At 40.1% G+C, this 15634-nt stretch overlaps 1 protein-coding gene across 1 annotated transcript; it reads right to left on the reverse strand.

Moving 5' to 3' along the window:
* Positions 1-6669: 6669 nt before the first annotated feature.
* LOC104537795 (glutamate receptor ionotropic, NMDA 2A-like) lies at positions 6670-11450 on the reverse strand. The gene is made up of 3 exons (XM_010180829.1): positions 11393-11450; positions 10042-10280; positions 6670-8460 (listed from the first exon to the last, which is right to left on the reverse strand). Exons 1-3 carry the CDS (start codon positions 11448-11450, stop codon positions 6670-6672), a joined length of 2088 nt encoding a protein of 695 aa, XP_010179131.1.
* Positions 11451-15634: the final 4184 nt, after the last annotated feature.

Raw genomic sequence — 15634 nt, forward strand, 5'->3', positions numbered from 1 at the left:
TTTGCCATCAAACACCATTATTAAACGGGCTCAATAACAAATTACCAGACTAAAGAATCCTGTAGTAATGATATAACACAAATTCTCTTCAAAACGGCTATTCTTATGTACTGCAATGCACAATCAAATTAAAAAAAATGTATTCTCATAATGCATTTGCGGAGAAAAACATATCATTTCTTCTAATAATACTAGAAGTGCAAAACAAGACATTCTCCATTAAAATTTCATGTCACTGTAAATATTACCATTTGCCCACATTAAAGCTTATTACCATTTACGAGAAGTGAGGAAACCTTCAATTCCCAAGCAAAGTATCATCTCACTTGGAATTTTACAGTGCACTGAGTAAGTATCACAATATTTATTGGTATTTATTTTCACAGTTTTCTAACGTGCACATAGAAATATAATTTTTGAAATATATTAGTGAAAACAAATACTAATACAAAAGGGAAAGGATAAAACATCTAGGACTATAACTGCTTATCACCACTACTTTTTAAGAGTTGGAGAGTCAAAACCATCTCTTTTAAATATGTAATACTATATTTAGTGTGGTTATCTACTAATAAAGGTATTGCATGACAACATTACAGCATGGTTATATTCTCTACTAATTTACCGTTGTTTTCCATACAGGTAAAGAATTAAGCAAAAGGAGTAAAAAGTGTCATTTAAGTGCAAAACAACAAAACCTGGTAGTGAGGTAACAATTTTACTTATATTATTTCTGGATCTTCAATTATAGATATGACAAAATCATCACAAAACCAGCAGTGGATTCTTACAGCTGTTAGACTGGCATTCAATTGAAGAAACCCAAACAAACAGCAGATATATTCTGCAGTACACAGCGAAAAAGCTCATGAACCTCACAAAGAACCGAGTGCATTTTTGCTGCGTGGCAGGGTGGTGCACCCCTGTATCCCTGACTTCTAAAGTTGCAAGACATTGGAAGAGCACGTATTTTCCAAGCACACACTCCGCACACAGGTCGAGAGAGAAGCACAGCAAAAAAACCCAAACAAACAAAATAAAAATAAAAATCAAAAGCTTGACTGAGGTGAAATCAATGAGGAGCTTATTTACAATGAGCACTGTAACCCTCCCCAGCAGGGCACAGCCAGGCAGGATTCCTGCAGACACCACAGACCACGACCACCCTGTCCATCCCACGGACACCACTGCCACGCTGGGATGCGGGGGGGACACACGGCATTAATTCCACAGTGAAAGCTGAGCAGCAACAAGGATTTTACGCTACAGACAATGCGTGCACATCAGACAGAAAACTCGGCGTGATCAGAGTGGTGTGAGACGGGATAGGCTGGGGGCTGCTCCCGTTTAGCTGAACCCCAGCTCCTCAAGTGGCTTCAGCCAGAGCGGGCTGAGCCTTTCACCTCTCAGACCCTATCCCTGCCTGTCCTTGTGTTTACATCCACAAATAAACACACATCTGCGATTCAGCTGTGCCACCTCCTCCTCATAGGAAATACTAACCTGGTGCAAATACATTTAAATAAGCCAGTACAGGTGAGTTTGGGTAGGGAAATGGCTTGTATCGTAAAAGCCATACTTGCAAAGGCCTTTCTGCTCTTTCCAAAGTTCCTTCAGCACTGTCACACTTTGAAGGCTCACCTCGCAATAGGAAGAAAGTTTGGATTTAAAAAGTAACACTGGTAAAACAAACAATTTAAGTGTATCACTGGAAAACTGTTTTTAATTTGCAAACCAGATTGCCCTATAGAGGAAAGATATCTGCTTTAAAAGGATGTCTGAGCTAAGACAGGACTGGAGCTGGGACAGGGAGGTTAGCAAGGGAACGTATGAGACTGTCTTGAAAGCAGCACATGATGTGATTGATGATGGACACGTAACATAATCTAGCCAAGCCACAGGATGCTTACTGCTCTAGATTAACTAAAAGGATTCTGCCATAAAAGATCTGTTTCCACTAGATTTTATATATCAAACATCTCAAATGCAATGTAAACCAAAAAAAAAAATATTCACATCTTGAGTTCTTCCTAAATCCAAGATCTTAGACCCCTAGCTTCATCCCTCAGTTCCCATTCTACATCGACGAACCCAGCAATGGAAGGAATAGTACCAAAACCTTCCCCATCACTATGATGCCTACACTACACTGCAGAAATACTGACATAGCAAGTTATTCTACAAGGAATAGATTCTGACACTCTTATTTCATGCTGAATAGTCACTTGGCATACAGAAAACCATGGCACTGGCTCGGCTGGGAGCACCACAGAACCCACAGATGCCAGGTGCTACCTCAGTAACTACCTGCATAGACACAGGCACCCATGCACACCGGCAAGGCTGAACGTGGGACGTGCTTGCACAATGAACTAGCAGATTTTGGAAGCTGGGTATCAGTAGACCGTCACTTTTCTAAGTCCACCCAACTGAGGTTAGGGGACAGAAACAGCCCAGAAACCCAACGCTGCACAGCTCCAGCTTTTGCTACCTTTAAAACTATGGAAAAAAAGATTTCTTTTCACCAGGAAAAAATAAAATCCCAAACCACTCCTAATTTCCCTCATGAGCTTTATTTCACCTCCTAAGTGTTCCTGAAAGATCACAGAGAAAGAGATGTATATATGAGATGCTGCCAAACACGGTGAGCTGGCGGTGATTCGGTTTCTCTTTATCCACAGCACTCTTATTTCCTAACCAAGCTTCTTAGACAGCAGAATAATGAATTCTGAGCAAAAGCTGCAAAAACATTAAATTAAATTTTCCAGAAATACAAAAACTCTTAATTTTCCTTAATTTTACCTTATATATTAAAATACCTTATTTCCATGCATTTAAGTTAGTGGGTGGCTACACTGCTCTAAGAAATACAAGCAGAACACAAAATCCAGTTGGAAGGAAAAAAGGAAAATTTACTGTGGTGAAAAGGGAAAGACAAAAAACATGAAGAAATTCTACAACATCTTTAAAAGAGGAAAAAAACAAGAGGCAGGTATGTCTACTTAGCTGGTTTTACCTCCATGTACCTACTGCATTCCTCAGCCATTCAATATCCTGCCTCCACAAAGGGTGGTGTCCGGGAGCAGTGTAACACTACAGGACATGCTACCGAGACTGGCCCATATCATTTACAGCCTGATTCAGTTCCAGCTGGAGCCACGGGAAATCTTGGTGATAGGAATGACCAACAAACTGCTAGAGCTGGAATCAGGAAAATGTAACAAGTCCCCAGCACCATCCAGAAAGGTACAGAAAGGATGGCCACTTATGCAGGAAGATTCTTTTCTCCTCTTCAAGTATAGCAGCAGCTAGAGTGAGAGAGAGGGAAATACAGAAAGTCTTGATCTTGGTTGAATTGAAAGTCAGTGCAAATATATCAACAAAGCTCAGGCAATATTTAGAATTCCACGCGCTCTATGGCTGAGCCTCACAAGCTGTGGCTTGTGGCTCTACTGTTGAAGATTTTCCTTCAACTTCTCAGCTTCTTCTTCTTTACACGTACACATGTGCAACCACACCAGCTCATCACCTACAGCCCTACGCTTCGGCTTTTTCTTCCCCCTTTATTCATTCATATTACATGCCAAGAGCAAAACAACAAATGCATGCAGATCCTTATTCCCTCTCTTTCAGTATCTGAGCTCTTTCCCCCCCTCCTTTAAGGCAGCATCTTTTATTTCCATGTGAACAACTGCTGTGCAACATGATCAAGTCTTCCCTCTGCCTCTTTAATTTGGTTTGGTTTGGGGGAGGTGGCTGTATTGCATATTTGCAGCTAATATTAATAAATCTCTACAGTCACCAGAAATCTGCTCAAAATCAGAAGAAGCAAACACTGCAATCTATTTCCTTATAGGTAATTTGCTTGTGCATTTCACAGAAGGACAAATCCACCTGGGTTTTGAATGTTTACATTTGGAGCTCAACAGTTTACTTAGAAAATGTTGTAAATAGGCATTTTTCTTTCCCACAACTTCACTTGCAGTACTTGTCTATGTGCTGAATTATGCGTGTCTAGTCAGGTAGAGGTGATGATACAAAAGACTTGAGGCAACCAGCAAATATTGTGAAAGCTTTAAGATGATGTGAAAGAGAAGAGCCACCACTGAGTGTTATGATTCACTTGGTAAAACTCTCGGTGACCTTGCATGGCAGTTTTTGGTATGACATCAGCAAATGCCGTATCTGCCAAAACACACCAGCTAGTTCAAAATACCTCAGATTTTACTTAATATTGTATGATTTGGATTGGAAATTAAAATATGCCTGAAATATTTTTATTAAATTCATTATAACAATGTTCAGGCCTTTAGTGCACTTGCCTTCCTGTAGATCTAAGACAAATAGTACACCTCTGTCTTTGGGAAAAGGTTTTGGTTCATGGGAAGTAGTGTCCATCCCATAAACACCCTTGCCTTGCTTAGCTCATACAAGTGCTCCTAAGAAATGTGAGTCTCTCTCTAAGGGCAGGTGAGGATCCTCTGTTCAGGAAAACTACACCCAGTGAGGGGCCAGAAAGCACACCATGGGAGTCAGGGCCAGTAATTGTGACCAAATGCTGAATAAAGAATAGTCGCAACATCCTTGCCCTGGAGGGCATGCAGATACCCATGGATATGCTTTCTGAACACACTTACAATAAAGTATACTGAGAGTTTTGGAAGCTGGAAAGGGACTCGGAAGCTCAAATCTCATTACATTGCATTCCTTCAAAAATACCATCTTTCACCATCACGGTGAAGATACAAATACATTTGTAAATACCAACCACTCATTCTGGACTGTTTGGTACTTAAAGTCAGCTTACATCTGTTCAATAAAAAAAACTGTAAACAAAATTCAAGCAGCTATATTCTGTCTGTCCCTATACAACATTTATATCATCTCCCACGTGTAACTCTGCTATTCCAAACCACACAACCGGCACACTGCACCTCTGGCAGACAGATACTACAGCTACGGCGGACAGGCACGAGTCTATCAAAAAGCATTTGAGTTTAGAGAAAAGTTAGGGTAATATTCACATTTTCCAATTCACAGTGGTAATGGTTTTCCTGCTCAATGTTCTTTAGTGAAATGTAGGAAATCATGCTTGGATAATCTACACTTCCTCTTCACAAAAAACCTAGGAGAATGGGAGAGCACCACCCCTTGAATGCTTTCAGTATTTAAATATATTAGCAATGATATTAACTTCTTCAGTTTAAATTAAATTTACAGCTGTACACTCATGAAAGGCACCCTCTCTTCCCTTCTGTTCTCCCTTATGGTTAAAATGTGGTGGCTTTTAAATTTTTCTTTCCGGTGGGAGTGAGGAGAGGTGTGTAGCAGAGAATTTATTTGTGAAATAAACTGAATTATCTTCATAGAAGTAAAAGTCATATGGCAACGCATCCCTGCTATGTGAACAGCTTTGTATACCAGTAAGTGAGGAGATACTGTTCTTTAGTTGTATGTGCATATATTCAATTTATATAACAGACTGGATCAAAGAGGTTAAAAAAATGGTCTGGTGTTCAACAAATATGCACAATATTCTGGAAGTCCCTCAGAATGCGCTAATCCTTCACTGCTTGTGTAAATAAATGGCGTTGCTCCTCACAGATTATACCAAACGTACAGCTGTTGGCGTTTGATACTGATTAACAGCTTTAAGACTATTAACATACAATTAATTAGATGTCACTAACACACTATGAACAAAGAACTACGGTGAGTTGGGAGTTGGTTTGGGAAGTGAAGGAATAAAAGAAATACTATACAGCCCTGAGTAATCACCGGCAAGGGGCAAATGCAAACTTCTGCACACATTAGGCCTCAAGGTCGCTAATAAAGTCCACAGCTCCATAGTAAGTGCCATATAGTGATATCTAAAAATATATATTCTGGATTAGGCAGCCGTGAAATTTTTGACAAGATGACTGCAGACTTTTCGATGAGCTTATGTGAAATCTAAGAAAAGCATTTATACGTTAACATCAACCACAGGGCTTCCTTTTGGTACACAGCAGTTCACATGTCTGGACCTACAGTCTTCCCATTCATTTTCTGTCAGTCTAGAATGAACATACTAATTTTGTGCTAACACGCTGTATTTTATTCATTAAGGTCCCGGGGTTTGGGGTTTTTCTATTATTAGTTGGCTTTGAAAATGATTATGTAGCTAAAATATATTTTTGAAAGTCTAGCTTTCTGATCTCTTTTAGAGTCTTACTTTCGTAACTGTGCAAATGCATTCCTAATTCTTCTTGTCTGTGTCATACTACATGCATACCATATTGCTTATCCAGTACTAGAAAATCATTAAACAGTTCTAAGGACAAAAGTACATTGAATGATACTTAGCAACATAAATTAGAATAACCAAAATAGTAAAATAATTAGATACAAAACAGCATAGTTGCCAACATATATTGGGGCTATTTCAGTACAGCATGCCATTTATATATAAAGCATACATAAATGGCTGTTTTTTATCCTTTTCAACAAGACATATTTTTAAAGGATTGTGAAGAGCATACTAGTTTACCTATTCATGTACAAAAGTACACTGGGAAAGGAAGAGGTTTACATGTCATTTACCATAGCAGGATACTGTTAAAGGATAAATTCTCCCTCTAAGATGGTGGCAACTATTTTTTCCCTATAGATGAAGTGTTCATGGAAAATTTAAACATCTGATTCAATGCTAGGCATTTTCTTATACACACGTCTATTGCTACAGGAATTTAAAACCCTTGGAGTTGAGTACAAGCTATTCCTATTTGCAACGTAAGGCAAAACATGCTCTGAAATGTACATGTCATTATGGATCCGACCATCCCTGGAACAGTATGATGCTGTAGACTTTATGGATGACCTTAAATAATTATCATGTCTTCCTCTTGTTGGCAATGAATGTTTATAGAGATCAGCTGGACTTCGCCTAAGAGATAAGTGCTGGTCCTCGCGATACGGGTGCAGAAAGGGATTGTCGTCCGAGTGAACAGGATACAGGGACTTGCTCCGCTTACTGTCCTCGAGAGCATGAGTTAAAAGTGAGGCCTTGTTGCCCAAAAGTTTGCTTGAGGGAACACTAAACATGCTTGCATATGGACTACTTTGTAGAAATTTCTCTCTTTCTTTCAAGCTTATACTACGAGAAGGTCTTCCAAGATCAATTTCCCTGGACTTGTCAGCGATATTATCAAAAGAATGTTGCCTGCTAATCCTCAACTTATTTTTTTTATGATATTGCAGAGCATTATTTTGTGACCAACTGTGCTCATAGATTTCTTCGGGAAGTGATAAGTTCGTTGTATCCTGCAGCATCTGATCTTCTTCAATATCGTAGAGGTTACCCATCCGCAAGCATGCATCACATTTATAGGGAGATCTGCTCGAATAGTGTCCCGCATAAGTGGGCACATTGGACAGACAGCTCCTGCAGTGGGTGGAATTCTGTCTGTATCTATCGTTCATGTCACCTAGGGAAGCATTTTTATCTTTTAAAGTGTAGTGCTTTGCATAAAGTTTATACTGGTCATTATTTGGAAGACTGTCTTCATTATGCAAGGGAGTCCTGTTAGCGTGCTCCGCTTTCCTGTAGTTGTCATTGTGATCTTGATAAACATCAGGGAGCTCTATAGTTTCTGGAAGGACAATGTTTTCGATGTACTGAGGTGTGTCCAAGTGGAATCCTGGCCCCTTGTCAGCATCAATCGTGTAGATTTTATCCCGTGGAGAGCTCTGTTTGGTTTTCAGATATGTCAGCTCCACTTCACTACAGTCTTTTGGGTATTTCGATGCTCCTGTCCTTTTTTTAAAATTGTCCTTGGTTTTGTGATGCTTGTTGTTGTTTTCAGGTTCCATATGGCAGGTAGCTCGGCTGGATGTCTCTGATACATCTGAATGGACAATCTCTTCGGGAAGGTATCTTTGGCTTTTCAGCGAAAGCTGCCTGTTTTCATCGGACCCGTTTTCTCTCTGGGAGCCTTGGCTCTGACGGACAGATTCTTGACGTAAAGATTCAACAGATTTTCTCCAAAGCTGCCTGGGTCTGGAGTTCGCTTTTGCTTCTGTTGTTACTGCAACCTCTACTGTATTTGGATTGGACTCATTCAGTGTGAGAGGATGCTGACCTTGGAAAACATAGTTGTTAAGATTGTCCTTGTGTCGATTACCAGGAAGTGTTTGCAATTCACTCATGTTGTCACCAAAAAAGTTGTCCTTAGTCTGAAAGGATCTATTATCAGAAAATATCAAGTTTCCCTTATCCATGACCATATCCATAATCAGGGAGCCCCTCTGAATAAAATCAGCTGTTCTTTTGGGGGAGTTAATTCTTGAAGGATTGATATTGGTCATATTTTTCGCTGTTCGCAGCAGTTTTAGCATGTTGGTTTGGGAATTGGTCAAAGTAAAGTCAGGAGACTTCTTCTTTTCTTCAATGTGTACTCCGTGAATGCAGCTGTAAATACCCTGTAGTATGAATAATATAAAAGAAATTAAATCACTAGGTGTAAATTTTAAATACTTGAGTTCTATTTTTTATTAACAATAAAGAAAAAATAAACTTTGCTTATCTAATGACTACAGAGATCAAAAGTACCTATCCATTCTGTTAGCATTTTCTTACATTGATACCTGAGGATAATTTCTGCTCTATCTGTTGGCACTGTAAAGGAGAAAAATTGCCAGTATCTTACAAACCAATGGTCTGTGTTGGCCTCCAATGCTTATCCCAATAAACAAGATTAGAAGGAACACAAAAGGTTCCCTAGTCCCTCACAAAATGTAACTGCTCTTCAGTAACGGAAACTATTATTTTAAGCCAGTGATTAAATTATCCCTCTACGCAAGCCTGCAGTCAGGCTATATTCTTGGAGGTTAAGGTACTCTTCACTTTCATTGAAATAAAAAGGCTTCTTGTCATGCTATTTTAGCTTTTCTGTTTCCTAACCTCGTACATATGAAAAAAATCCCAGCTCTTTCTAAAGCCTGAATTTGAGCTCATTATGAGCAAAAAGCTGGAGTCCATCATTTAACTCCAACCTCTTCAGTCCCTCCTGTGAGCTCAGTTGACAGTTCTGGCCCTGTGAACAAGTCATTCTCAGAAATCTGCCTTTGATGGAAGTACTTCATTTTCCTCGCATTGGGTAGGAGAATTTCACATGTAAAAGGCCAAAAGTGGAAAGTTCAAATGTAAAATGTGGGGGTTAAAGTCTATATGCTCAGGGTGGGGCTGAGTATTTTTAAAGTCATTCCGATACAGTTCAATTTACCCAACAGGGTGATTTCAGCACGTTTTAAAGTGATTAGGCATTTTACTACCATTTTCAATTCTCCTAGGCTGTATATAAAAAAAAATCTGGTAAAATAAATTATCTAATGAAAGTATTATGTGGTTTGTTTTTTTTTTTCAAAAAAAGACAAAAACCAACTTCTGTGTCAAAAGTATAAGAACAAGCATATACTTCCCTTATTTTACAACAAATATTAGATATGTAAATCCACTTTGGGTTTGGTAAAGGTATCATTAAAACCTGTCTTAATGAAATTTGTGTTTGACCTTTTTTCATATGGTTTATTCAAGTTTGCTATCAAGAAAAGCTTATAAAAATATTCCACCATATTTCTATCACTTAAAATCCACTTGTTTAAGAAATACACAAAACTGAGAGCTAATGTCCCTCATCAATTTAGTTTCACGGGGGTTTTTTTGGATTTTGTTGTGGAAATGAATCCATTTCCTGTATCTAAGCAGCTCTACCATTTCTTCATCAGAATTTCCCCTAAGTGTGCTAGTTTTCAGCATTTGACTACTGACCATCCTGGTATATATATATATATATATTCATACCCTAGAATAACCCAATGGAGAACAGACTTCCCATGAAGTGTGAGTATGTCCTATGCCCACCACCTACTCTAGAGCATCACACTGATGCTCTAACCTGTATTTCAAATGTCCAAGTGGGATTCAAAGGAAAGGTAGTGTGTTAGAGAGCTAAAGCTGCTTCTGTTTGTTGCCTGAAGGGGAAAAATGCAAGCAATCCTCACCCTGCTGATGGAGAACAGCAGTCCTGGCCGATCTGAGCAGACTCCAGTGAAGCAGAATCGAAGTTTCCAGTAAAATAAGTGCTCCCAGACAAAGGTGATTAAACTGAGCGCCATGGCTGCCGCCAGCATGTAAAACACCCCAGCCATGTTGTCGATGTCCAGCTGGCTGCTCATGACTTCGTTCTTCTCATTGTGGCAAATACCCGTCAGCCAGAGGGTTTCTAACTCTTCCATTTCCCCTGGGAAGAGCAAGGAGTCAAACCAGTTAAAATGCAAAATATACTGCTCACAATATTCAAAAGTCTTGGCAAGTTTAAAAATACAGCACCATGTAATGCTCCATTTGTGGAGTGCTATAGTCTTATCTACGAAGGATTTGCAAATATAGAAGATTCCAACTCACAGCACCCTACTTTCAGATGTCCTCAGATTTCATGAATTACGTGGGAAGCTGGTTGCTCTGGAAAGCAGGATCTGTGATTTGGGTAAAACTTCCTTCTGCTTGCTGTCACTGGCACCACTTGCTACAGAGAGTGGGACCAGAGGGTTCCCATCCCACCCCACCCTATAAGAGCTGCGCTGGGGGCACACTTAGGCCCAGGAGGCTCCTCCCAATCCAGTCCCATAGAGGCCACCAGTGCTGTTCCCATCAGCAGCCCCAGCTGGGGGTAAACTGTGTGTGCCCAGTGGTACTGGGTACTCCCACACTCACCAACACCGAACAGAAAGCAAGATCACATCAAAATCAGCTAGGAGCTGAGTTTAGTGAAGAGGTGGGACACTCTGTAGGGCTCAGACACAGGGCTCAGTCAGACAAGCACCCCAACACACAACCAGACTCTTTTATGCCCCCTCCTCTCCATTTTCCTACACTTGTTCCTCCCTGATCCACGCTGACGCCTCCCTTTGGATCTTCCCTTAAACACTGCAAAATAAATTTTACATGTGCTCACAATCCCTTTCAAACACACCATAAGAAGTTCATTATTTTCCTGTAAGACCCACAATAAACTTATTTCTCCTTTTCCTGTAAGTTGCAACATGCCAGCTGCACCTCTCCTGACACGTCTGGTCTCTGCTGTTGTCTCTGGTATACACTAAGGTATTGGTATCTGGGTATTTGATTTATTAGTGTTCGAGTCTCTTGTTTTATTTTTTATGTTGAACAGCCACTAACCAGAAAACCTCATAAACAACCTTCGAATTCAGCCATCCACACATCCTTTACATCCATATATCCCTTCCACAGCACATTTTTACTCCAGACTCTCAGTCCAAGAGGGTGGTTTTGATTGTTAGAAGACAGACCATCCAAACAACAAAGATGAAATGACAAGCTGAAAGAATCCACCATGAGCAGCAGCAACCAGGCCCAGCAGTTGGCTGCCCTCGATGCTGCCCCAGGCCATCGCTGCGGTGGCCATCAGTCACATTTCCTCTCCCAGTCGGCTGTATTTCAGCAATAGGTAAACTGATTCACAGCTGCAGTTTTAAAGCACTTTCTGATCTACAGGCACTTTAGAAAGAGAAGACGCTATTTATCAAAATAAATTTTTTTCTTTTTTCTTTTTCTTTTCTTTCTTTCTTTCTTTTTCTTTCTTTTTTTCATCCCAGTAATACTGTAATTTATGGCAAAGCAATGACAGTCACCAGCATTGGATAGGAAGTCACCCAACGCATTATGCCTGCGGATTACAGAAATGTTATCTTGGGAATGGAAAGCTCGACCAGCTTTACCCATACAGCACACGCAGCAAGTCAGGAAAAAGAGTTGTCCATGATGCAGTACTAAGACAGTTTACTGTGTTTCACACAACACCTGCTTTCCTATAGAAAATAACTGTCACTTGATGCCTTGATACTGGCAGGAGTACAGTAAAGAATACTTTTCCTGTTTAAGTTTTTTAAAAATTATTTCTATTGTAACTAGCAGTATTTTTCAAATACGTTTCTCCTGGCTTTCTGCCTCTCTCCATTTTCGTTTTCCCATAGAGCCCTGGGTGATGCAGTAACTGCACCCCCCATGTCACTCCCAGCCTGCTCCCTCACAGTGCCCTGTCCACCTCCTTCTGCTCCCTCCTGGCCCCTGGACCACCCAAACTTTCTTCTTACAGGCCCCTCAGCCTTTGGCTGCTGCCTCTGTCTGCTCCTGGGCAGCAGCAGAAAAATAAACAGCATCCTCATGTACCTGAAATGGAGCACTCCTAGTTTCGGGGTTTGGCTGTGCCACAACAACTTCATTTACTTTTCTCTCCCTCTGGTACATATTCTTAGTCTTAGAATCCATATTTCACCGGCGAGGTTTGGCCTCAGATGAAGGACACGATCACTTGGCAGCAGTTGCTACCGCCACCATGGATGGAGATGTGCAAGAAACTGTAATTGTTCCTGCCAAGATTGCTTTTTATACTGCATGATATATTAATTTTCCAATATGTAGCATTGTTCTTACTGAAGCATGTGCATACATGCCTTTTTGCTCTCCTGGGGATATAGACAGCTGAGTAATTCTATTATTATTTTCAATAAAATGACATAAACTTCACTGTTTCTAGAAAACACAGCATGTGATACAGTGAGCCAGAATGAGAAGTACAGCGTTGGGTGGCTTGGCATGTCTCCCAATATAGGATAAGGCTTCAATTTTGGGAGAGAATTCCCACGCTACAGGTCCTTACCCAGTGATTAGGGAATGCATTTTCAGTACTATGATCCAGCCATCAGTGGAGTAAAAGTCAGAAAAATAATGTCTAGAAGCGCTATTGGGATTTCAGCTACCTTCAAGCTAGACCAGCAGCTCAATGCCCTGCTGTGCCTGAGCAGTTTGCAGGACAGGGCACCAGGGCATATAACTGGAATAACTGGGATGTGTGAGTTGGAAGTGGAGCACAAGAGTCTGCTGGAGAAATTGCTTCTAATGGAATAAGAAGTAAAAGTTGACACAGAAGAGACAAGTACTGAGGCACTTTGGCAAAGGCACTTCACAATTTTGTAAGAGAGATTATACGGTTCGTAGTTAATTCCGAGTTTAGCTTTGTGCTTGAAACATGAACTGAAGCATGAACTCTATATCTGAAAAAGGCAGCGTATCTTCTCCCAAATTATGATGCTCAATCTTCAAAATACCTGAGAGCATCCCCAAAGAAGAAAGTAAATCTTAATGAATCTTTAAAAGTCTTCTAATCCAGGACAAAGGGACAATAAATTATTAAGTGTAACGGTATAGATGTTGCACACTGTTGCTACATAGATACGTGGGGATCATTATTTCATTTCCATATCTTAGCCCATTTGGATTTCTTTCATTCTGCTAAACCTCAGTGGGCTGTTCTCCTCGTCTCTCTTTCAAGTCCTCCCCAAGGTCCACGACTAAAACTCACAGTGGCTGCACAACAGAAGAGAACCCAAGCCCAAAGAGAGTGCAGTATTTCTGGTTTGTGCATTAGTAGCTGAAGCTCTGACAATCCGCCCTCATTACTTCCCACAGGAAAATTTCCATCTCCCAAGACTGTCAAACATCAGTTTGATTTGACTGCTGTGCCTTTTTACAATTCATAACACAATTCACAACGGAATTTAAACCCCTTTTTTATCACTGTTTCCTCAGTGTTCCTTTCCCTTTGGCACGTACATCTAAAGTAACTATTGATAATCCACCAACCTTTTCAAAAACATCCCTACAGAAACAAACCAAGCTTGTTTTGAGGTGAGATAAATGACACTGCCCTGGCAAGCAACGAAGAACAGAGCATCCCAGAGTCACGCAGATCCTGTAGCTGCAATATCCCTCTGACAATGACAGAAATCACTGTTAATTAATACTCGAAGTAATCCACAAGTTTATAGGTCACAATGTACAGTGCATCATTGGATTGTCATATTTATGGTATGATGTTATGTGGGAATGGACAGATGAGGCTGGTAATTCTGGTCTACATATAAAAATCAGTTATCATTTGCAGTATATAATTAAGTACATGTGTGTGTATACACACAGAAACAGATCCAAAGACCAAACAGTTACTAATTTAACTGTAATAACATTTAACTACAGCTGACCCTCTAAAACTGGCAAAAATGCCCCATCTATTTATTGCTTTTCCTGTTCATTACTTTTTTACCCAAGATATTTACAGAAGCCATTCATATTTAACTCTTTGTTATAATTTTAAATTCAAATTAAAATATATATGGGTTTAGAATGCAGTAGGGTATGGTTTTTATTACAAAGGAATATGGATTTTTTTAATGGTGGGTGTCAATTTATTCCTTAGAAAAATCAGCCACTTCCAAACCTGGCCTGGAGTTGGAATTCAAAAACTCAAACTTAAGGGCTAGTTAAACTTTGGGTCAGAAAAAAAGTGTTTAAAAGAATCATATCCTTTTGGAGGAACGCTCTTCTCTTTCAAAACCTTTTGGGTGGCCTAACTTGTGAGGTTGAGAACAACTACAGCAATATACTAGTTTTGGCACTTGAAAGGCAAGAAATGTGTAATTATTGGGCTTTGGAGAGTTCTGTCCTCTCCATATGTGCGTAAGCCTAATTAGCAAGTAAGAGCTCGAAATCTTGCATAAAAAGACCTTGGAAATCTAAGTCATCGACCTCAATATATAGAAATGCCAAGCCTCAGTGAAGGAAGAGTCAATGGAGTTCAAGTTTGGAGGTAATAGTGAGGGGGGGGTCTCCAGTTACTTATAAATATTAATGAGATGTATTTTAAGGCTTTTTATTTTCATTTCAGACACTTACTAAAAGGAATGTAGTGCCACAATCATTTTCTGCATCTGTCCATGTGTGGATGAGATTAATGATTAAGGAATAGCTGCAGATTTCACCAACGAAGTACATTGTGACACTAGCTCAAGATTAGAAAATGAACGGTTCCAATAGATTTAACAAAATGAAAGTGTTTATTTTCTGTCTAATATGTTCAAATATGCAGAAGTCACAAATAGCTGTATGGTGCCTACATTAGGATGCTTTTAAAATTGTGATAGCGCTGTATCAGAAAAAGGCTGCCTCATTTATAGTGTAAGAATCAGCAGAAGCGAGTATTTTAACAATCCATACTTCAAGCAGCGCTGAGCCTCTGCACTACTCACTCAAAACACAGTACGGTCTTCTCCAATAAACTGCAAAATCCTCGTGCTCTCAGTGGCAATTTAAGATTATTTTCGATGTGTTTCGGTTACAGCACAAACTCTGCTCAGCTCCCTCTGTATTTGTCCTGGGTCTGTGCCCATGGCCACGGTGCCCTCTGCTCCGACCACCACTTTTCCACAGCGTGCTGGCTTTCCAGGCTGACTCAACTCAGAAGTGCCTATCTTTCTACATTTTAGTGCAAATTTGACATTTTCTCATTCTGGGAAGCAGTGCTAAACTGCCTGGTGCTTCCCCTGAACAATTTCTTCACAATAAAAGCATCATCATCCAGACCCAGAAAAGATACAGCTCAAAGGGGAGAATTCCTCATCATAGTCCTGCACATTTGTTTCAGGTTGTGGAGCATCCTGTTGGAGCCGTAAAACACACAGCCCTTTTGCAGTCCCTGTCCCTGTCTCTCTTGTAGATGTGTCAGCTCGCAGGGATTCT

The sequence above is a fragment of the Mesitornis unicolor genome, unplaced genomic scaffold, assembly GCF_000695765.1.
Source record: "Mesitornis unicolor isolate BGI_N332 unplaced genomic scaffold, ASM69576v1 scaffold1540, whole genome shotgun sequence".
NCBI lineage: Eukaryota > Metazoa > Chordata > Aves > Mesitornithiformes > Mesitornithidae > Mesitornis > Mesitornis unicolor.